Below are 22422 nucleotides of genomic sequence, written 5' to 3'. Positions count from 1 at the left end.
GGTTAAGGATCCTTGACCATTTTGTTCAATCCACATTTTTAAATAGACTGACTTTATTTGCACTTCCTGGATGAATATGCAGATCGGGGGGGTGGGGAGAGAAAGAGAGAGAGAGAGATAGAGGGTCCACATCCTTTCATTCTTCTTTTCCTTGAACAATTTCTTCTTATTTTTTGTTAAAGAAATTTTTATTATTTTTCACAATTTAATTCCACATTAACACCAATAAAAAAGAACATTTTTAACCCCCCCCCCCATTCCCCACTGTTGCCATATCTTTTCAAAACCTTTTCTTCTCCGGACTTCCCTCCATCCCCTCTTCTGGTTCTTTATATAAACAAAATTCTCTTAGATTTCCATATCTATTTACCCAATTTTCTAATAATTACACATAGTTAATCAAAACTTACTAACGCTTCAAATCATTTACCATTATTTAACACAGTTATCATTTAAGCATCTAGAATAGTTTCTAACCCAGCTGGTCATTAGAGGAACTTGTAAATAAAAACTGGTACCTGGGTATGCATATTTCCCAACCCATTTTCTGGAGTACAGGATCAGGTTCAAGGTGCTGGTTTTAACCTCTAAAGCCCTATACGGCCTAGGACCCTCGTACCTACGGGACCGCCTCTCCTGGTATGTCCCACAGAGAAATTTACGGTCTGCAAATAAAAACATCCTGAAGATCCCAGGCCACAGAGAGGTTAGGCTGGCCTCAACTAGAGCCAGGGCCTTCTCGGCTGCGGCTCCAATCTGGTGGAACGCTCTGTCACAAGAGACTAGGGCCCTGCGGGACCTGACATCTTTCCGCAGGGCCTGCAAGACAGAGCTGTTCCACCAGGCCTTTGGTCAGGGCGCAGCCTGACCCCCTCCTCTGGCAATCTGCACAGAATTTTGCTTAATGGTTGCCATCAATTTGATTTTAATTTGATTTTAATTAATTTTATAATGAATGTTTTTAGAATGTTGGATTATTTTGATTGTTGTTAGCCGCCCTGAGCCCAGCTTCAGCTGGGGAGGGCGGGATATAAATAAAAATTTATTATTATTATTATTATTTATTATTATTTTGTGTAGTGTATTTTAAAGTGTAGGCCTGAGGGCAAGGACAGTCTTTCTTTCATTGATCTTTAAACTGCTCTGAAAACTTCTTTTGACTGAAGAGTGGGATAAAAATTCTTTTAATACCCCGAAAGAGATGCAGCTTAAGCAATTAAATATTGAACTTCCTTTTCTTCCCTCTGTGTGTGTGTGGACATGTGGAATCGCAGCATACACACCGCCTTGTTCATATGAAATTAGAAATTAGAATTACTTTATAGTTAGTCGTGCTATTCCTCAGTAGGGGCTTGTTTACCCTGCCCAAATAGGATCTGCTTAAAAGCCAAAGCTACCACTCTGGTCCTAAATATGTGTACACAAGTCCAATTCACTTATTTTTGACATGAGCCCATGCAGACAGGTGTACTGTTGCAGCCTAAAATATTGATCTTGGTTTACATTCTCATCAACATGAGGTTTACATGATATATATTTCAGCAGTCGAATCAAGAGGTCCCCTGTATTGTTGACCACAGTTACTTTGACACACTATTTTGGGTACTTGGTTTGATTATGTACTTAACACAGCTAATGTTTACCTGGTGGGATGGGATACAAGCCTAAATACATGCATCAATAAATTGAAGCTAATGATGCCTACTGTTTTATTAGAATCCCACCATACCTTCTAACCCAGGGGGGAAGGGGTATGTTTAGTCAATGGTTGCAGAAGAGCCTTTTCCAGAACATCTACCACAGGGGTAGGCAACCTAAGGCCCGGGGGCCAGATGCAGCCCAATTGCCTTCTCAATCCAGCCCGTGGACGGTCCAGGAATCAGCGTGTTTTTACATGAGTAGAATGTGTCCTTTTATTTAAAATGCATCTCTGGGTTGTTTGTGGGGCATAGGAATTCGTTCATTCCCCCCCCCCAAAAAATATAGTCCGGCCCCCCACAAGGTCTGAGGGACGGTGGACCGGCCCATGGCTGAAAAAGGTTGCTGACCCATGATCTACCACAACTGGGGAACCTTTCTGTATCTGCCACAGATCTCCTCCAGATTGCAGAGGATTCTTGGCTGAGCATAGGTTCAAATGATATGGCCTGATAGGCATTCTGGTTTAGGGATGGAGGATAATTTTGTTTGGTCCTCATTTTAAAGTGAACTGGCCTCATTCACAGTTCCAAGACTTACACACAGATGAGAATGCAATTGCTAATTGGATTCTGCACTTCTCAGAATTTTGTGAGTTTCAGTTTTTAAAAAAACTTTTTTTTTGCAGGAAAAATGCACACAAAATACATACTTGGGGAGGGGGGTTCTTTAAAAAGCATACAAAAATGTATGATTTGAGTGGAAATGCATACAAAATGTGTATTTGGGGGAAGTGCATAAAATGTATACAATTTAAATGTGGATTTTGGTGCAATTTGAAAAATCCACAGAAAACGAGAGACAAAACAGACTTATGACACAGAATGGAAATGGCCTGACCTTGCGGTCAACTCCTGTTAATTGAAAGCCTGACCCATCTGAAAGCCCCCTGCAAATATGCATTGCAGGAGTGCATGTTTTGGAAAGCTGTATTTCAGGAAAAATGCTCTGCCTTTATTATCTTTGTGGGGCGCCTTGTAAAACAAGTTTTTCTAGACTTTGGCAAAATCAGTTAAAGTATGACAGCAATACAATAAAAATTCCACAGTGGATCCTAAAATTCCAACCCTGTATAAAAACCCGAATACAGAAAGACCAACACCATAAAATAGCTACAGATTACAGGAACTTAAAAACAAGGCACCTACAGGAGCTCAAACCATTACAGTGGTACCTTGGGTTAAGTACTTAATTCGTTCCGGAGGTCCGTTCTTAACCTGAAACTGTTCTTAACCTGAAGCACCACTTTAGCTAATGGGGCCTCCTGCTGCCGCCGCGCCGCCGGACCACAATTTCTGTTCTCATCCTGAAGCAAAGTTATTAACCTGAAGCACTATTTCTGGGTTAGCGGAGTGTGTAACCTGAAGCGTATGTAACCCGAGGTACCACTGTACTCGTCTTCTTATTGAGCAATCTCCTAACAAACTTCTGAGGAGCCCCAGGGTTTTTCAGAACATGCTTTGGCACCTGCTTCTATAAATTACCGTATTTTTTGCTCTATGAGACTCACTTTTTCCCTCCTAAAAAGTAAGCGGAAATGTGTGTGCATTTTATGGAGCGAATGCAGGCCGCACAGCTATCACAGAAGCCAGAACAGCAAGAGGGATTGCTGCTTTCACTGCACAGCGATCCCTCTTGCTGTTCGGGCTTTTGAGATTCAGAATATTTTTTTTCTTGTTTTCCTCCTCCAAAAACTAGGTGCGTCTTGTGGTCTGGTGCGTCTTATAGAGCGAAAAATACGGTAATTCTGCCTGGTATGAAGAAATACTGTCATGTTTTGCTCCAGAATAAAATACCAGTCGATTTCATTGGGTCTCTCAGGTTCTAGTATGAAGAGAGTGGGTGGATTCATCTCTATCCACTCCTTCATGTTATTAATAGTTTTTATAAACATCTGTCAAGCATCTGTATCCACCCACTGTCTTCTATGCTAACAAGCTCCAGGGTGCTTTAGTGTTTCTTTACAGGGAAGATGCTCCCATTCCTTGGCCGATATCCAGTGCATTCCTGGGCGTGTCCACCTAGGATTGTACCCACTGCATTTTCTGGAACTTTTTCTCAGCTTAAATGTGAATAACAACCTTCTTGCATCTGGTGCCCTCCAGATTTTTTTGGCCCATCAGCTCCCATCAGCACACTCAAACTGGCTGGGTCTGATGGGAATTGTACTCCAAAATAGCTGGAGGGCAGCAGGTTTGTAGCTTTAGTTGCCCTTTCATCTGCCTTTCCCATCCAGCTCTGTGATCTCCTTTTTGGAGACGTGGTTCCCAAAACTGCACAGAGCATTCCCAATGTGGTTGTGGAGAACTGGATCCCAAAGCTGTACAGTCATACCTTGGTTCTTGAACTTCATCCGTTCAGGAAGTGCGTTCAATTCCCGAAACCATTCGAAAACCAAGGCACGGCTTCCGATTGGCTGCAGGAGCTTCCTGTGCTCAAATGGAAGCCGCGCCAGATGTTTGGCTTCCGAAAAATGTTCGAAAACTGGTTTTCGATAGTTCGGGAGCCGAAACATATGAGTTCCAAGGCGTTTGGCAAACAAGGTACGACTGTAATGTATTTACACTCTAGCTAGAAGTGTATACTCGATTCTGACCAAACTAAGCCTCCAAGATCACAATATACATCAGGAGACTTAGTTTGGTCAGAACCCAACACATCCAGAGTTATCGCTAAACACATTACTTCTGCTAAATGAGCGACCATAGCTACTAGAGGGCTGTGAACATTTGTGTCCCAGGCTTTTTAGACTTGTCTACCTATGTTCTATCTGAAACCAAAGGGGCACATTGGTTGCCAAATGTGATTTTCTTTTTTTTAAAGCTCTCTGACCCGCTGCTGTGGTTAGGTTTGGCCAGCCGTGAGGTCTGTAAGTGAAGTGCCTGTCTGAACATGGGCTTTTGTTTTAAAACACCATTCCCCAGCCGACTGCCACCTTTTGCTTGAGTCATGTCTGCTAATTAGTGGTCTTCGGTTGTTTTTGCAGTTGAGGATGAAAAGCCATAATCTTAGAAAAGCCATAATCAGAGAAAACCAGTCTGTCCCGTCTTTTGCTGTGTGAGATGCTGTTGCGTGGCTATGGGCTATTCTTGCTCCACTTTACTCCCTGGTGATCTAAATATATACATCAAATGGCAACCTCCACTGATGTGAGATGCCCCAAAATGGCAAGCCTCATAGTGCCAATTTTCCCTTTTCCATTGAGGGCATAGAATCATTTGAGAGAGTGAATCATAGAAACAGATTTGCCAGAGACACGACTTTGGTGGCCCATGAAAGGTTTTTCTCCTTGGTGCTTTTTAATCGTGGGCTGCAGCCAATGCTAGTCCTATTCAGAGTAGACACATTGAAGTTAATGGACATGACTAATGGGTCTACTCGGAGTAGGTGGCCACGACCCCTTATTCTTTGCCTCCGTGGCTAGAGACAAAAGTCGTAAGACAGATAATGGATTTTCTGTGTCGGGCTATGACTGGAAAGAAAAGGATCGAATCCCCACTCAGCCATGAAGCTGACTGGGTGACCTTGGGCCATTTTAATATCTCTCACCCCAACCTGCCTCTCAGGGCTTTTGTGAAGATAAAATGGGAATGGAGGGGGGTGAACGTTATACACTGTGGTGGAATGTTTTCCATTTCGTAAGTTCATTAGCAACAATGAACACGCGCCAATTGCAAGCACATAATGGGAAGCCTGGCAGTTCCAAGGCTTTTAGCTTTGTTTAGTAAATACAAGCAAAATAAACATGCGAAATTAGGTTACTCTAAGGCTGGGGGAAACAACGCAGTGCCTGCTTTGGCCTACAGCTCCTAGGATCCCCAGCAGGATGGCCAGTGGTAGAGGATGGTAGGAGTTGAAGTCCAAAACAGAAAAAAAACCTTCTATGTCCATTGCTCTAATTTGTATGGGATTTCCCCCCCCTGTAAAATCCATATCAATAGAGATGACAGTGGGTTGATAGCTGGCTGTAGTATGAGATGCACACACTGTAGGCCTCTGCATCTGCCTGAACAAGTCCACTTTCGGCTTTCTAAATAATTATGATTTGCCTACTGCCCAAGTTTGCTTGGTAATTAATAATAATAATAATAATAATAATAATAATAATAAGGCTGTGTCATCTGCAGGAACAATTGGGCAGACCTGGTAATGTTGCGAAAAGAGGAGCCTTCAGCCAGGGTGGGGATCCTTGGGCCTTAGGGGCAAATGCGGCCCTCCAGCCCTCTCTACCTGGCCCTCAGGACTCTCCCTAAGCCACATCCATCACCAGCCCTGTTCCATGCCTTCCTCAAGCATTTTTACATGGCTGAAATGTGTTATTGAAGTGTGATAACGCCTCTTGCATGCCTGAATGTGTGCCAGAATCTCTGGGTTTTGCATGGCTGGCATGTAGCCTAGTGTTCAGATGTAAGAGCCTCATCAGTTTCTCTACCCACTTTTGCCTCTGGTCCTTCCCATCACTTGCACGTGGCCCCCAGGAGGGAATGTGGCTCTTGGGATGGTGGAAAAGGTTCCCCATCCCTGTCCTAAGTCCGGCTAGACATCTTGTCAAGAGATCCACCTAAGGCTTACCGAGGTTCCTCTCCAGAAGTGGTTTTTGGAAACTGGGGGGTAGCCCTTGGAATATGTGGAGCACCTCAAATCATGGAAAGATTGCTTGTGATCTTTAAAGCTTTGGCCCTGAAGGATATCTTAGGGACAGCTATCTCCATTATGAACCACCCCACTTCTTTTATCTCCTCTTTAGAGGCTCTTCTGCCATATTCTGTCCCCTTGTTCATTTCTAATGCACTGGGGCTGGTGGGAGGGGCTGCACAAGCCAGGGCCTTTTCAGAGGTAGAACTCAAAACCAAAGAAGACTTGTTTGGCCTCCTTACTGATGGATTTTAGATGAGAAGTAGTTCTCTCTTTGCATTCAGTCTGCCCTTGTTCAGCTCTGTTGTTTTTATTGCTGTGGTGCTATTGTTCTTTTGTTTGTCCATCTTTTGTGTTTTGTGGGGGAATGCCATTGGCTGCTTTTTGTTAAATTGTTAAATTGTTTTGTAGATTGTTGAGGGAAAGGTTGGAATATAAATATTGCGGGCGGGGGGTTCTCTTTGCATGCATTTTTGTACATAGGGGAGCATTAGGAATAACAAACACAACCACCAGCTTTCACCTGATTCCTGCTCGGTTGTGTGGACCTTTGGTCTTCAGCTTGTGGGACAGGACCCACTACTGAGTTACAGCCTGATCTATGGTGACAGCAACACTACCACCATACAAATAAATGGTAAAAAAAAAAATGAGAAGTGGGTCCCTATTTGCATGTCAGGATTCAAGGTGGTCCCAGGGTCTGGAAAAGGTGAAGACTACGGGAGTAAGCCACTGATGTCCCTAGGTGTTATTGGACTACAACTCCATCATTCCCAGACAGCATAACCCAGTGGTCAGTGATGATGGGAATTGTAGTCTTCTTCCTCCCTACCTTCAAGGCAAGAGCTCCAGTTGTCCCACCTCCAGGAATGTCTGTTCCCATCCCTCTAATATGCACCATGACAGCAAGGGATCCTCACCACCAACATGCTCCCTAATGCTCCTGGTCTCTGCATGTTCTGTTATAGCTACTTTGCGGCGAGTGGGAGCCTGGCTTTGCCTTTCATTCATTCCGACTTCCTCCAAAAGAATTCTTCACCGACGCCGGGAGACTGTTCCTCGAACACGTGGATGGTGGGAACTGGACCAGACTGCCTCTGTGGCTTTTTCTGCATTTTGCGTTAGCAAGATTTTTCCTGTGAATTCCATCAAGCCAGAGTTCTGGCACGGAATGAAAAAGCTCAACCCTGCCAGGCTGTCTGACTCTGGGCTGAGAGGGAAACCTCCCCCACGAAATTCTGGTTTTGAAACAAATTGCTATTTAGGTTAGCACATCATTATACATATGCATTACATCTGATTACCACATAGAAACCCCTCGAAATTGTTTCCATTTTGTACTGTACTTGCAAGCTATTCCCCAATCCTGGCTATATTGACCAAGGAGACAAGAAAGGGGAAACTTCTCAGAGACAGGAAGTACAGGGGAGGAATGGCTGTTGGTGCTCCCTAGTGGGAGCAATGTGGGACGCGGGTGGCGCTGTGGGTAAAACCTCAGCGCCTAGGACTTGCCGATCGTATGGTCGGCGGTTCGAATCCCTGTGACGGGGTGAGCTCCTGTTGTTCGGTCCCAGCGCCTGCCAACCTAGCAGTTCGAAAGCACCCCCGGGTGCAAGTAGAAAAATAGGGACCGCTTACCAGCGGGAAGGTAAAGGGTGTTTCCGTGTGCTGCGCTGGCTCGCCAGATGCAGCTTGTCACGCTGGCCACGTGACCCGGAAGTGTCTGCGGACAGTGCTGGCTCCCGGCCTCTAGAGTGAGATGAGCGCACAACCCTAGAGTCTGGCAAGACTGGCCCGTACAGGCAGGGGTACCTTTACCTTTAGTGGGAGCAATAAGCTCCAGGGAGAGGGATTTTGTAGCAGTGTCCCACCTTCTGGTGTGAACTTAACTTGGGGAGACAGCAGCAGAAACAAGAGTATTGCTGACACCTATAAATACATGCTGGCATCTTGGGTGGGTAGAACTGTCTGTCTCTGTTGCCGTTTGGATCTGCTAGTAGTTAATATAGTTTCCATATTTTAATTCAGGGGTAGCCCGCAGGACATGGGGAGGGAAACAGGGTGAAAGGGACTTGCACATGTCCCACGGATGCACATGGCGACCCAGAACAGAACCCCCATGTAAGTGAGAATTCCCCAGTATATGAAAGGAGGATCTGCCAGTTCCAGAATGGAGCTATCTCTTACTGATGTCACTTGAGCTCTAGGAATAAAGAAATGTGAATGAACAGATTCACTGGGGTAAAGACACAATATCAAGTGTGATTTGGGGCAGGCGGGCGGGGAGATAACATGAGTGTTTTAAGAGAAATCAAAATCAAGTGCACCTGGGTTGCTTGCTATATATATTTCTGCAAAGGAGCTTCATTAACTCATGTATAGGGCCATTGCGACCCTTGAACAAAATGACTCCGGTGAGTGCATAGGTCTCCCTGCAAGGCCCTCCTTTTTGGATCAGATGTGCAACTGCAGCATCTTGCAACCTGGATGCTACATGTAGACATTTATAGTCCAGTTAAAAGAGGGGGATGAAGTGCTTCTCATTGCAGTCGTTTATGCCCCAACCCTCAACTGTTGCACGAAGGGAATGTGCTTCAGAGTGGATGAGGAAGGGAGCATCAGATGAGGGGGCTATCGAGGGAGAAAACATGCTGTCTCCAATGGAAAATGAAACAGTCTGCGTTCCCCATCTTCATGTTGCAAGACAGCTACCCTGTTTTTAGCAGGAATTGTTAATTTTCATTTGACAGATTAAAAAGGCTCCCAGAGCACCTGACCAAGAACAGTAATAAGATGGTCCCTGACCTCAGGCTTACTGCCACAAATACATGACCTAAAAGGAAAAGGGTTTGGGACAGAGCCATCCCTACAATGAGGCATAGTGAAGCAGCTGCCTCAGGTGTTGTGGTGCAGGCGGTGGCCAGAGCTATGAGTGCCATGTAGCACTCTACCTCCTGTGCTAGTGAAAATGGAAGATACAGTGTGCAGTGGAAGATAAAGTCCTTTCATCAATATTGGAGTATAATTCAACAACTCGTCCTGTTGGCTTCTGTATGTGTCTTGGGAGAGGGCGCCATCTTGTCCTTCGCCTCAGGCAGCAAATTGTATTGAGCAGGCCGTGGGGCAAATTGTATTGAGCAAGACGTGGGGAAGTCAAATGTTGTCTCTCAGTGGTCCTGATGGTGGTCTTGCTTCCCTTCCCTTCCTCTGCTGTAGCTTGATGAAAGGGTTGCTGCCAAGTTGATGGCAGGAGGAATTAACACACAAAGTTTGCTCTCTATTCAATGATTAAGAAGAGGACACTTGCGAGTTGCTATAAGGTGTGCAAGTGGATTTTGTTTGAAATCTGCTCATTTTTTCAGAATGAATGAAAACATCCACTACTTTTGTTTAAAAAATGAACCGGATAGCTTATTGTGTTTATGTATATTTTCCATGTACCGTGTTTCAATTTTATGGCATTTCCCCTGCAGCTAGTAATAGCTCCTTTGGAGCCACAGTCATCTGTGGATCATCTCCAGCTTAGAAGAGCTCAACAAGCTTTTTTACCTCACCCCTCTTGTTATTTCTTTATTGGTTGAATGCTTTAGTTGGTTTACACTTCCTGAAGTCAGAACAATCAGACTCAGGAGGTAAAAGCCTACATCCCCTTTCCAGCAAAAGTACTTGCCAAGAATTTTAATCTAAAGTTAAACGGGCCTTGATTTTTTACATTGCCTACTGTAAACTCACTACAAACACTCTCCACATGTTCTGGGAGCATTCATCCAATTGCTGCAGCTGCGGTTCCCGAGACTTTCCTGCACCTATATTAATCTTAGAGTGGTCCCTTAAATGACCTTGATTTTTCTCTTTGATGCACTTACCAAGAGTGGATATGAGGAGAGCAACATGCATCTGATAATCACACCGCACGGATGCATCCAATCCTGGTTAACTGCGCTTTTAACCAAAGAAGCTTTAAAAATGTTTCATTTGGCATGGCTGCAAGGAGAAAAATCAGAAGCTTTTGCTTCCATTTTTTATTCATCACACCTAGCTGTGTTGTTTGAACCCAACAAACTGGTTAATCTTAACTATTTCTCTTTTTGGGAGAAACAAGCTAACTTCAAGGTGGAAGCTTCTTTCCACCTTGCCATAGTTTAGATCAGCCATAGTTTAGATCAGCCACAGTTTAGGATGTCGACATAATTCTAAACTGTGGCTAATTGAAGCGAGAAGTGGAAGCTGCTAAACTCCTCCTTGCAGCTGCCCCAGCAAGCGGTGAGCATATGAGCCTGGGACTTCTTATCATCAGGGTCCAAATTTCAGTCCTTGGCATCTTCTGCCAGAACTCTGAAGAGTAAAAGTAGACAATACTGGGCAATGAGGACTGCCCTAATTAGGTTGATTCCCATGTTCCTTCCTACTTGTTGCTGCCTCTCCCCCCCCCCCCAAGACTAATAATAGTGTGTTTTGAGAGAGAGAATTTGAGTTAGGGGTACAGAACATGGGGAAAGGATTTAAATAAAATAGTACATTGGATCTGAGTCTTGGAGCTTAAAGGTCTACTTTTTGTGAATGTAAAAGTAATAATAATCCTTCCTACTGCAAGAGCCCACCTGCTCTTTTTCTGCATGAGTCACCGTTCTGAACATTGCTCCTGAATGGAGTGATTGAATGCTCTAATCACACCCAGTGTGGGAATAGCTTGCCCACAGCTAAGACTGGCTAGAAGGAGGCCAGGCTGGAGCAGGGACTCGTGCAGAGATGCAGAAGGCAGCCTCCCTTGTGATTGTACAGTTGTTGTGCATCAGACCGATTGAGTGATCCCATCATGCCCAGGACTGAGACAGTGGTGTAGCGTGGGTTGTCAGCACCCGGGGCAAGGCAAGTAATTTGCGCCCCCTAACCCGTGGATTTGCGCCCCCTAACCCTAACCCCCAGATGTTGTGCCCGGTGCCGGCCCCCCCTGCACCCCCCACGCTACGCCACTGGACTGAGAAGCCAGCAGGATAACCCACCCCTAGCAATGTTAATCCTACTAAGAGTAGACCCACTGAAAATAATGGACATAACTAACTTGGTTCCATTAATTCCAGTGAATCTAGTTGGATACAACTTAGCTGGAAAGAGCAAGGCCAGCAAACACTAACTCAAGCAGAAACACACCAGGCAGCCTCCTCTCTCTTTGTGTATTGTTTTATTTCTTGTGGCACAGTACTCTTCCCCAGCACTCCATTTTCTAGTTATTTCTGAAGGGATTTGCAACTTCGTAAACAATGGGAAATAAAGAAGGAGCGAGACAAAGGGTTCGCTGGCAGGAGGATTTGTGATCTTGGCTAGTATCTCTTCCCTCTTCTGGATGATTCTTCAGCTGAAGTCTTTGAGAACTGAACCTAAAGCACACTGCCTAAGCTTGGAACTTGATTCCAAAGGATTAATGGCTTTTGTGCTGGTACAGGTGAACAGTTTCCAAATACTCTGCCGATTATTATCTGTCTGGGTGATAAATTATGCCTGAAGTACAACCAAGCCTTTAGATACAAGAGCTGATAAGCAGCTTATAAGCGTGGGAACCTAGATTCAGGGGCAGACAATCGGCTTATAACTTTTACATGCATTTGAGCATACGTGTAACAGCACAGAGATAATGGATGGCAAAGAGACAGAAATTCTACTCACTTGCCTTTCCATCAGGTGGAGCTCCAATCTGCTATCAGAAATTTTCTTGGAGGGCAGGTGCAGCTTTGCAAGTAATAATAATAATAATAATAATAATAATAATTATTATTATTATTATTATTATTATTATTATTATTATTTATATCCCGCCCTCCCCAGCCGAAGCCGGGCTCAGGGCGGCTAACAACACTAAAATAGTGCAACATTCTAAAAACATTATAAAAATTAATTAAAATCAAAATTGATGGCAACCATAAACTAAAGTTCTGTAAAGATTGCCGAAGGAGGGAGTCAGGCTGCGCCCTGACCAAAGGCCTGGTGGAACAGCTCTGTCTTGCAGGCCCTGCGGAAAGATGTCAAATCCTGCAGGGCCCTAGTCTCTTGTGACAGAGCGTTCCACCAGATTGGAGCCGCAGCCGAAAAAGCCCTGGCTCTAGTTGAGGCCAGCCTAACCTCTCTGTGGCCTGGGACCTTTAAGATGTTTTTATTTGAAGACCGTAAGTTCCTCTGTGGGACATACCAGGAGAGGCGGTCCCGTAGGTACGAGGGTCCTAGGCTGTATAGGGCTTTGAAGGTTAAAACCAGCACCTTAAACCCGATCCTGTACTCCACCGGGAGCCAGTGCAGCTGGTATAGCACCGGGTGAATGTGATCTCGCAGCGAGGACCCTGTAAGGAGTCTCGCCGCGGCATTCTGCACCCGCTGGAGTTTCTGGGTCAGTCTCAAGGGCAGCCCCACGTAGAGCGAGTTACAATAATCCAGTCTGGAGGTGACCGTCGCGTGGATCACAGTGGCTAGGTCAGGGCGAGAGAGGTAAGGAGCCAACTGCTTAGCTTGGTGGAGATGGAAAAATGCTGCCTTTGTTATAGCTGCAATCTGCGCCTCCATGGAGAGGGAGGTATCGAAGATTACACCCAAACTCTTAACGGACGTTAACTGACGTTAGGTGAGCCTTAACTGGCAAGGGTAGAATATTGAGGAAAGGTCTAATTCACATCCATCACTGACGTTCCCCTTTTGGACCTGGAGCATTTGTTATTTCTTTGCAATCACTCCCTGGTTACTTTCTTGGCAAAAGCAGGGGAAGTTCTGTTCTGGTATGAGAAACAGAGTTTTGGATCGTACCAAGGACCCATCTTTTCCAGCATCCAGTTTCTCACAGTAGCAAACCAGAGACCTCCAGGAAGCCTACAGAGCACGAAAGCCCTTCCCTTCTGTTGTGCCACCGCTGGCAAGTAGTATTCAGTGATATACTGCCACTAAACCTGGAGGGTCTATCTAGCCATCATGATTAATAGCCATTGAAATACTTCTCTTACTCCATGAGTTTGTCTGATTCCCTTTGAAAGTCATTTAAGCCAGTGGACAATCACCATATCTTACGATACTGCATTCTATAAGTTCATGCTGTGCTCTGCGTCTCCCTGGGATCCTGTTGACTTTTCCCAATTGCAATCCTTTCTCTACTCCTAACACTAATGGTATTAGCGGTAGCATTTTTGCTCATAGGCAAGAGATTGCTTGGCGTGGCTTCTCTGCGCTGTTTTGCTATGAGGCTATTTGTTTTGTTTTTGCTATTAGCTGAATCTGTGTCTTGAGTGTGCTTTCCATGGCTTCCGTTTTAATCTGAACCCGACGGTGTGTAGCTGTGGAAATTAAAATGCCTTGTGATTTATCCAGTGTTGACTTGAGTGAGTTTGATGGTTTCATAAACTGAGAATATTAGCTGTGTTTCATTAAGCACAAAACAACCTCTTGGCATCTTTTAAATCATGCTGCATGTTTCTTACGGTGCAGAGGTTGGAGCAAATGAGAGTGGAAAAGGCAGGGTGCTAAATCCCATGCCATTAACAAGTAATTAGATATCACAGTATGAGAGGGGAGGTGTATGAGGACTCCTAGGCACCTCAGTTTTTCTTCATGTAGGCTCAAGATCCTAGTCTTCATTGATGGAAGGCAAAGTTTGAAAATGAGTAGCAAGTATCTGTTAAAGACTTAAACTTGGAGCGCTCTGTTGGCATATTAGGTGAGCAGGACAGCTCTCTCTTTCCACACAATCCATAGGAAGAAAATGGGTAGACATCTTATTTGGAGTCAAAGCATTTGTTCATCTAGCTCAGGACTGCATACACTGACAGGCAGCCTCTCTCCAGAGTTTCAGACAGCAGTTCCTCCTAGTCCTGTATGAAGATGCTGTGGATTGAACCTGGCACATTCTGCATATAAAACAGATGCTGTATCGCAGAGCTATGGCCCTTTCCTATCCCTCAAGTGAATTTCCCCTGCTTTGGCATTTCCCACTGCATTGCTCTGTTCTTCCCTTCCCTTTCTTTGTTGCCAAGACACATTCCAAATTGGCTTAGAATTATACAGCCACTTTGCTTAACCTCAACAAGACTCTGTCTGAACAGAGGTAGTACAGGAGACCGCCTGGCATTATCAGGTGTGCTGCTCTGGTTTCTGTAGAAGAAAGGTGAATATAAATTTATTTATTTTTTTCAATTTAAAATGTTTCTAACCCACCATTCATCTTTGCAAATACTTGGGCAAGGTACAATACATAACATATAAACAAAACATTCATTAAAATCACAAATAAATAAATATCAAGCCCCCCACCAGAATAAATGGGATGAACCAAAGAGAAAAAGCACTCAGCTGCACTTCCTGGGCCCTGAAATGTCCAGATTATTTTGCAGACTGTAGCAAACACTTTCAGGCTCCTCTGACACATTTGCTGTTTTGCAATTTTGGGAAATTGGGAGGGTCACTCACCCAGGGTTTTGCTCCCCCTTCTATTTCAGCCTAGCTAATTAGCAGCAGCTATGATGAAGGGTGCTGACATTTGCCCTGACCCTCTCTTTTTGCCAGTAGAGCCTGCCAGTTTCCTGCAGGGGATTTTCAGTGTCTGGACTGGTAGCAAGCAGCCTCCAGTCATGATAGTTCAGTTTTTTGCTCTAGCAATCCTCAGGGATACTCAGAAATACGTTCATTAGCAACAGGCTTGGTCTGCAGGTTAACTGATAGCTAGAGATGAAATGAATGCATTGAAATGGAAACAGTTATGGGGCTTCCATGTTCCCAGTGCTATCATGACCTGCGAGCAGCAGCTGAATGAGCATTCCAGTGTATGCAAAAAGGCACATTCTTTGTGGTTTATTAGTGTAGCAAACGGAATCGGATGTGTAAGAATAGTCACCCAAGTGACTCTGGTCAAAAGCGTTGGCAGCTGGTTCCGCGCAGTGAAGGAACATGTGCAGAGACGGAAAGCAGAAATGGGACAAAGAGGAAGGATTGCAAGAAACTGATACCGGAAAGGAAAAAATTGACAATTTTTTTTTAACATGCTACATTTCTGAAGGTATTACATCCATTTTCTGGCTTAAAAAGGCTAAAGCAGTCTTAGGCTGCATTAACAGGAGAATAGTGTCCATATCATAAGAAGTATGTAGGTATGTACAGTATGTATTGCATTTTTATCCCACCATTTTCTCCAAGAGCTCAAGGTGGTGTTCATGGTTTTCCCCTTCCTCATTTAACCCCCACAACAACCCTGTGAGGTAGGTTAGACAGAGAGACAGCAACTGGCCCAAGGTGAACTTCATTGGTGAGTGGGGATTTGAATCCTGGTCTCCCAAGTCCTAGTCCGACACCCGAACCATTTCACTGCACTATTTCTCAGTCTCATAGTAATAGTACTGCTCTACTCAGCACTGGTCCATGTCTGCAGTCCTGGGTCCAGTTTTGGATGCCGCATTTTAAGGAAAACATTGTTGAATTGTGTCCAGAGGAGGGTGACCAGGGTGATGAGAGCTCTGGAAGACAAGTCCTTATGAGGAAAGGATGAAAAAGTTGGGTGTGTTTAGAACAGCAATGGGGACTCTCCATAGGAATTCTGATTTGGTCTACAAAGCCATTTCCACTGTGCCCATCTGTTCTTGATGTCTTACGTGAGATCAAGTGTAAAGGTGCTGCTATGAGGAAATAAACAGGAGCCTTAACATGCGCTCCAGATTGTTTCTTGGCAAGCAAGGCAGACCAGCTCAGGAACTGCCAAGCACAGCTGATTCCTGCAACTGAATCTTCCTTTGCAGCCTGGTATAAGTTCAGAGGAACGAAGGAAAGGAATTGGGATCATACTGTAACCAATTATTTCATTTGGAGTTGGGTCACTTAGTTCCATGGGCACAGGGTTGGGGATGGGAGAGATGAAATTGAGAGGGAGGCATAATACCAGCATTCAGGTATCTGAAGGGGCATCACGCAAAAGATGGAGAAGATTTGTTCTCTTTTGCTGAGAGGCCAGGACTAGAACCAACAGGTGGGAACTGCAGGGAAGCAGATTTCAGCTAAATATCAGGAGATACTTTCCTAGCAGTGCAAACTGTTTTGACAGTGGAGCAGACTGGCTCAGGAAGAGGTGGGCTTTCAGGCGCTGGAGGTATTTAAAGAAAGGCTGGCCAGGCCTTTGTCAGGGAAGCTGTAGTTGCTTTCTGCACTAAAACTTTATTTGTATGTTCATGTAATCAAAAAATTATACACCGCTTGATTGAAAAACCATATCAGCAATTCAAAGCAGTTTACCAAAAAGAAAAAAAGATCCCAAGCAGGTGGTTGGGTAGATCAGGGTTTCCCAAACTTGGGCCTCCAGCTTTTTTTTGGACTATAACTCCCATCATCCCTAGCTTGCAGGACTAGTGGTCAGGGATGATAGGAACTGTAGTCCAAAAACAGCTGGAGACCCAAGTTTGGGAAACCCTGCATTAGATGATCGCTGAAGGTACTTACCAGTTCTGTGATTTTATGGCTAAGGCTTCCATTGTAATTATGAGGACCACCTTGGCAACTACCTTGGGTAGCCAGGCCCAGTCGGGTTTCCTAATCACAGTTAAAACCACCCAGCCTTACAGATCTGCAGCATGGACAAAAGAAAGCAGGGTTTTGCCAGATGCCTTGCAGCCCATGTGGGAGACGCCAGACTTTTCCTCACTGCTGAGCTGCCTTCCTAGAAACTTCGGCATGACTTCTCACAAATTTCTACTGAAAAATTCTTTCACCATTTCCTTCCTGCCATCTGCATCATCCTTCTTGCTGAGCTGTCAGAAAGTTTAAAAGGTTATCAACAGATTTTTGCTTATTGGATAAATGCTTGTAATTAACAAGCAAGATCTAATATTGTTCCATACTTAACCCTGAACCTGAGGTCGAAAAACAAGCACCCCATCTGTCATCCATCAATCAAGAATCTCAGTGTTAAGCAAGATACGTTTCACATATTGAGCGGTAACAAAGAGTTCTGTATTGAGGAAACAAAGGATTCCATACTGAAGCCATGTGGAGCATCTTAATATGTTACTAAACCTCCTCTAACAGTGTTATGAATTGGAAGGTGTTGAATAGTATGGCAAATTCTGCATCTCCTTTCCTGAAGTCAGAACTGGCTCCGCACGTCTAGGCTCTTACAGCAACCCAGCTGTGGGGACCACCATGGGGCTGAGATGAATTGTCCTATAGTATGTATGTGGCAATAGTTTGCTCCCTCTCCCCACGAGAAAAAAGAGGACATGTCCAATCTGCTGCTGTGACTTCAGACAGCTTGCTTCTAGTGCACCTGGGTTGGATTTCCACCAAAAGAACGTGACCGCATGAATCAAGTCCAGGACAAACAAACAAAAGCGAAGCCTTTGCCAATCCAGGCTGGACATCTGCTTGATGTGTCCATTTCTATGTACTCTTGTGCCATTAGGGATTTGAGTTGGGCTTTATTTGGACCAACTGTTTTCTCTGAGGGTTGGGTTGTATACATTTTTTATCCATCCTATGCCTGAGAGCCTCTCCCTTGGAAGTGGTCCTGTCCAGTATGTCCATAATTTGTTGTTGTTCAGCTTTGCTCATTGGAGAGTCAAACAAATATTCTCCCCAGTTTGTCCCTTCCCACCCATCTTTCGCTGGGAACATGTATGCAAACCTTTCTAGCAAACTAGCATTTTTTTGGCTTCTAGGGTGAAGGCAACCTTGCTTTTTCTTCTTTGAATATCACATAGTCCTTGTGATGAGCACAGCTGAATTGTCATGGGCAGCCAATTCTTGAAAGTCTTGTGCAAGTTTCCCAACAGGTCTATAGCTGGAAGGTGCCTTTGTTCCTAGGTATGCATATTGTTGATTTTTCCTTTTGCTAGCGTTACTATCTCTGGTCTACCCCAGCTCCACCTTCTGAGATATGCTCTCCAGGAATCACCCTTAAACAGTGCTCACCAAACCCAACAAGCCCAGAAGGGATACCTTGATTAACAGGATCAATGGTGTAGAGCAGCCTTTCTCAACCGGGTGGCTTCCAGATGTTCTTGGACCACAAGCTCCATTGCCCTGTTCTGGTGGGGCTGATGAGACTTGCAGTCCAAAACATCTGGAGGAAACCAGGGTGGGGAAGTCTGGTGTAATGTATTATGCTGCCCAGCCTCTTAACAGACAAGGTAATAACAGAATGTTGTCCGTTTTCCAGCTCCTGGATTGCGAGCCAGATTCATCTTTCAGGGTGGGAGATCAAACCTGATGGGTGTAGCAGAGTGTATGCAAGCAAAGTTTGAAAGGTGCTGGTTTGGGGGCTTCATGGTGCTGTTGTTGCTTTGGAAATTGACACCACTTAACTCTGTGCTTGTTTCTGTGCCCTTGTAATACCTGCTCAGTAAACTGATTACCGGTACTTAAAAGTGATTGCTATCTCCTTGAGAAGAAACTTTGTAAAGCAGGGGTGGGAAACCTTTTTGTCCAGGTGGGCCAGATCTTTACCTCTCCCCACCCCAAAGGTCAACTTTGGCAGGAGAGCAGGGCCTATCACCTATCAATTATATGATGCCAGGAGGTTCACAGGTGGGTGTTCTGTCAAAGCTTGCTCACGGGGTGGGGAGAAGATAGCGATGGTGCAGGATTCAACTCCCCATGCACGGGGAGCCCAGTCCTATCTTTTGCAGAGCACAAGTGATCCAACTGTGCCTCTACCTACCCCACATCTGATGTCTCATATGGTGCCAAGAGTGGGGCAGGTGGGCATGGTTTGTGGCCAGATGAGAAGACCTTGTGGGCCAAATTTGGCCTATGGGCTGGAGGTTCGCCACCCCTGCTGTGAAGGCTCCCTGGGGCATCATTTGGCTGTGGCTGATCTCTCTGAACTTCCTTCCACTGACCAGAACTGAATGGTAAGACATCTTTCAGGTTTCACATCCCATTATGCCCTCCTATGCTATCCAAAAACCAATTTGTGGTTTTTACACCTGTAATTTATTGCTTAACTTTATGGCGTATTCAGTCATTTGATAGGACTTGTGAACTTGTGGCCTGATGGGAACCAGGATTAGGTGGTGACCATACCATTACCTTTTAAGACACTATGCAGATAATTCCTAGAAATTGATCAAGAACACAGAAGGAAGAATGTAGACTACTCTTCTTTGATAGCAATCTTGTCTTTACAATTTCAGAGATAAAAACCACTGTGGTTTACCCAGCAACGGAGAAACATCTTCAGAAATATTTGCGTCAGGAACTGTGTCTTATCCAGGAAACTGGGGAGGATTACAAAAAAATTACTCTGCCTTTTATCGAGTCGCAGAGCTTCAGTATTCAGGTATGGAACGTAACCACTCATTATAAATCTTTCTCAGTACGGTCCTTGTTTGTGATCCAAGGAGATGAAAAAGTGGGTACACCCAAGACCTTGGGGAAAACCCAGTGAAATCGTGGATTTTTCCTACTTTGACACCCCCCACTTTTCACACACACACACACACACGCGAAGTTCTACCGCAAGCTATTTATGAATCTCCCCTCAGTTCAGAAAAGATGGGACAGGATGGGGGAGAGCTCTTGTTCAGAAGCAGAAACCTAAACATCACTTGGGTGAGACTTTAATGAACTGTTTTTAGGGATATCTCACTGAGTTTAGCAAGCAGACTTTGTCTGACTCAGGCTTTTCAGACAGGCTTTTGTGACTCAGGCTTTTAGAGGAATAATTATGAGTACTTAACGAGATTTAGCAGTTGGTTTGGCTTTTTTCTTTTTCTAATGGATGTAATTTCATCCGGCTTCTGGCAATATTCAGTATACAGTAGGTTTTGTTTTGTTTCCTGATATATTTTCCCACTTGGATATGACTTCTGTGCCCTCTGCATTGAGCAAGAGACCATGGGTAGATATTTAGTGCACAATAATTGTGACTTTTCGCTAAGTCTGTATCATTATTTTTTAGTGCCATAAAAATATTTTGTTTATGCTTTTTATAGCCTGCCTTTTCTCCAAGGTCACCCAGTGAGTGAGGATTAGAATTCTGGTCTCCCAAATCCTAGTCCAGCACCCTGAACACTACACCACACTGGCTCACACATGGCTAAATAGTCAGGTCTCTGCCTTTAGGAGCTTACAGTTGCAATAAGTGGGAATCGGGAGCGTGTTTGGGGGAAGGAAGAGGAGAGGGATAAGAGAAGATGAACATGGGCTGAATATGAGCAATGCAATCCATTCTGATTTGGCTGAGAGCTAAGAACTTTAGGGAGAGGTGGGGCTTGAGCTGGGGTGGAAGAAGGAAGAACGAGAAAGTAAGACAGGGACACCAACAGCAAATATTCCACTTGTCTGTAGTGGTAGCAGTCGGCAGAGGGGCAGCACTTCCTTGACCTCCTATCACTTGCATCACTGTGGTTTATCAGGAAGGGGATGGGCAAGGAGGAGAAGAGATCAGGAGCATTGGATTGGCTCTGCTTGTGCATTTGCACCTCATTGCTGTCTTCCTCCTGATAACCTGCAGCGAGGTCAACACAGCACCGACAGCTACTGGGCAGGGGAGAAAGCGCGGCCCACTCTGGTGGCTCCTCCTGTCTCAGAACTGTGTCTCTCATTGGTTGTTCCACCTGTTCATATACCCATCCTCTGAGTGTGGATCCTTGCAAAGCCAAGATGTCGCCATCTGAACCCAAGAGGGAGGTATCAGCATGTGCAAGGGTGTGTGTGTGTGTGTGTGTGTGTGTGTGTGTGTGTGTATAACCGCAGTCAGGTGAGCATGTTCAAGGACCACAGAATGCTGGCTGACAGTTAGGGAGGGGAAACAGAAAGCCCTTGGGAATAGGGGCTGAGATGGAGTATCCTGGAAGGGAACGTAGCTGGCTGGCTGTAACTGCACAAAACCACCCTGCAACAATGTTTTTGTAGATCCCCGTGCGTTACAACAGTCATTAGCGTCACATAAGCTGGTACCCGAATTAACTTTTTTTATTTTATTTCTCCATTCGTTGTTCCTTCTGCAACAGGTTTCTTAGATTGTAAAGATTTGTGGGTTGTTGTTTTTTTACAGGACAGGGCAGGGTGAGGGATATGTGGGGAAGTTGAGGGTGGGATCAGTTAGCGCCTCCATACTCTGATAAGTTTTCTTCCCTTTCTCCTTAAAGACTAAAAGGATGCAAACATTTGAGTCTTGTAGGAATAAGGCAGGTGGCTCTTATGGGAGAAGCGCTTGCTGATTGCGCCAGGGGGAGCATAATTGTTTCAGAAATGCCACACCGCTTTGGCGCATGATTAATTAATTAGATATTATTTGCACAGAGTTTTGATGAAGAAAGCCACATCTACGGCTAATTATAAGTGGGTTCTTTGATCTGTCCAGACTCCTAGCCCCTGTTCCATTGTGATTTTTGCTGGCTACTGCTGCCTCCCCAATCTTCCACCGCTTTGTAATTCTAGCCCTGCAAGTATCTTCTAAAGACCTTTGCAGAAAAATCTTTATAATAATAAATGTGCAATTATTGCTTATTTAATTCAGAGGGTAAAGGTGCCCCCCCCCATTCCAACCTTCTCTCATAGAGATGCTATATTTTCTTGCACACAAACTTAAGTATTTTATTGCTAGGAAAATGTGGAGAGGGGAAAAAAACATATTTCCCTCTCTCTCGCTTACATGCTCCCCATGGCTAAATGCAGCGTCACTGTTGTGATATGTTTCTAATTATTTACTGCTGCAAAAGTCTGTAATGGAGTTGGTTTCGCAGTCACCAAATGAGCTCTCAAACATTGTTTTCCTTATTATTTTTGTTGGGATTTTTTTGCAACTATACTTGTGGCAATTCTTACAGTGTTTACTGATGCTAATTCACAGCAGGAAACAGCCTCCCACAGAGAGATGGGCGAGTGCTGACACTGGAAGGGACATCAGGCTGCTCAGGCATTGGGCTCTGTGCACCCCCGTTCAAGGCCTGTTCCTCACATTTCTGTTTCAAGTCCCAGGAACGGAGCAGCCTCCGTGTGTGTTTCTCATTAGGGGGCAGATGCAAAAACAGTTCACATACTACAAGTTTAGTTCGGGTGGCCGGTGGTTCGTCGCCAAAAAACAGGGCGAAAGAGGGCACAGATGTGCGTAAAATTTGCCTGTCCTAATTTATA

At 44.8% G+C, this 22422-nt stretch overlaps 1 protein-coding gene across 2 annotated transcripts in view; it reads left to right on the top strand.

The window, feature by feature from the left end:
* DCPS (decapping enzyme, scavenger) overlaps positions 1-22422 on the top strand; it is a 64972-nt gene that overhangs the window by 21457 nt on the left and 21093 nt on the right. For both annotated transcript variants that reach the window (XR_014542121.1, XM_083589013.1), the window contains exon 3: positions 19476-19621. Coding sequence is in view for 1 of the 2 variants with exons in the window: in XM_083589013.1 (XP_083445139.1) it covers positions 19476-19621 (146 nt within the window). In the remaining variant the exon portion in view is untranslated. The remainder of the gene's footprint in view (positions 1-19475; positions 19622-22422) is intronic.

This window comes from Podarcis filfolensis (genome assembly GCF_964270895.1).
Source record: "Podarcis filfolensis genome assembly, chromosome: 15".
In the NCBI taxonomy this organism is placed as follows: Eukaryota; Metazoa; Chordata; class Lepidosauria; order Squamata; family Lacertidae; genus Podarcis; species Podarcis filfolensis.
The sequence above is the reverse complement of the archived record's forward strand: the minus strand, read 5'-3'. Positions and strand labels throughout refer to the sequence as shown.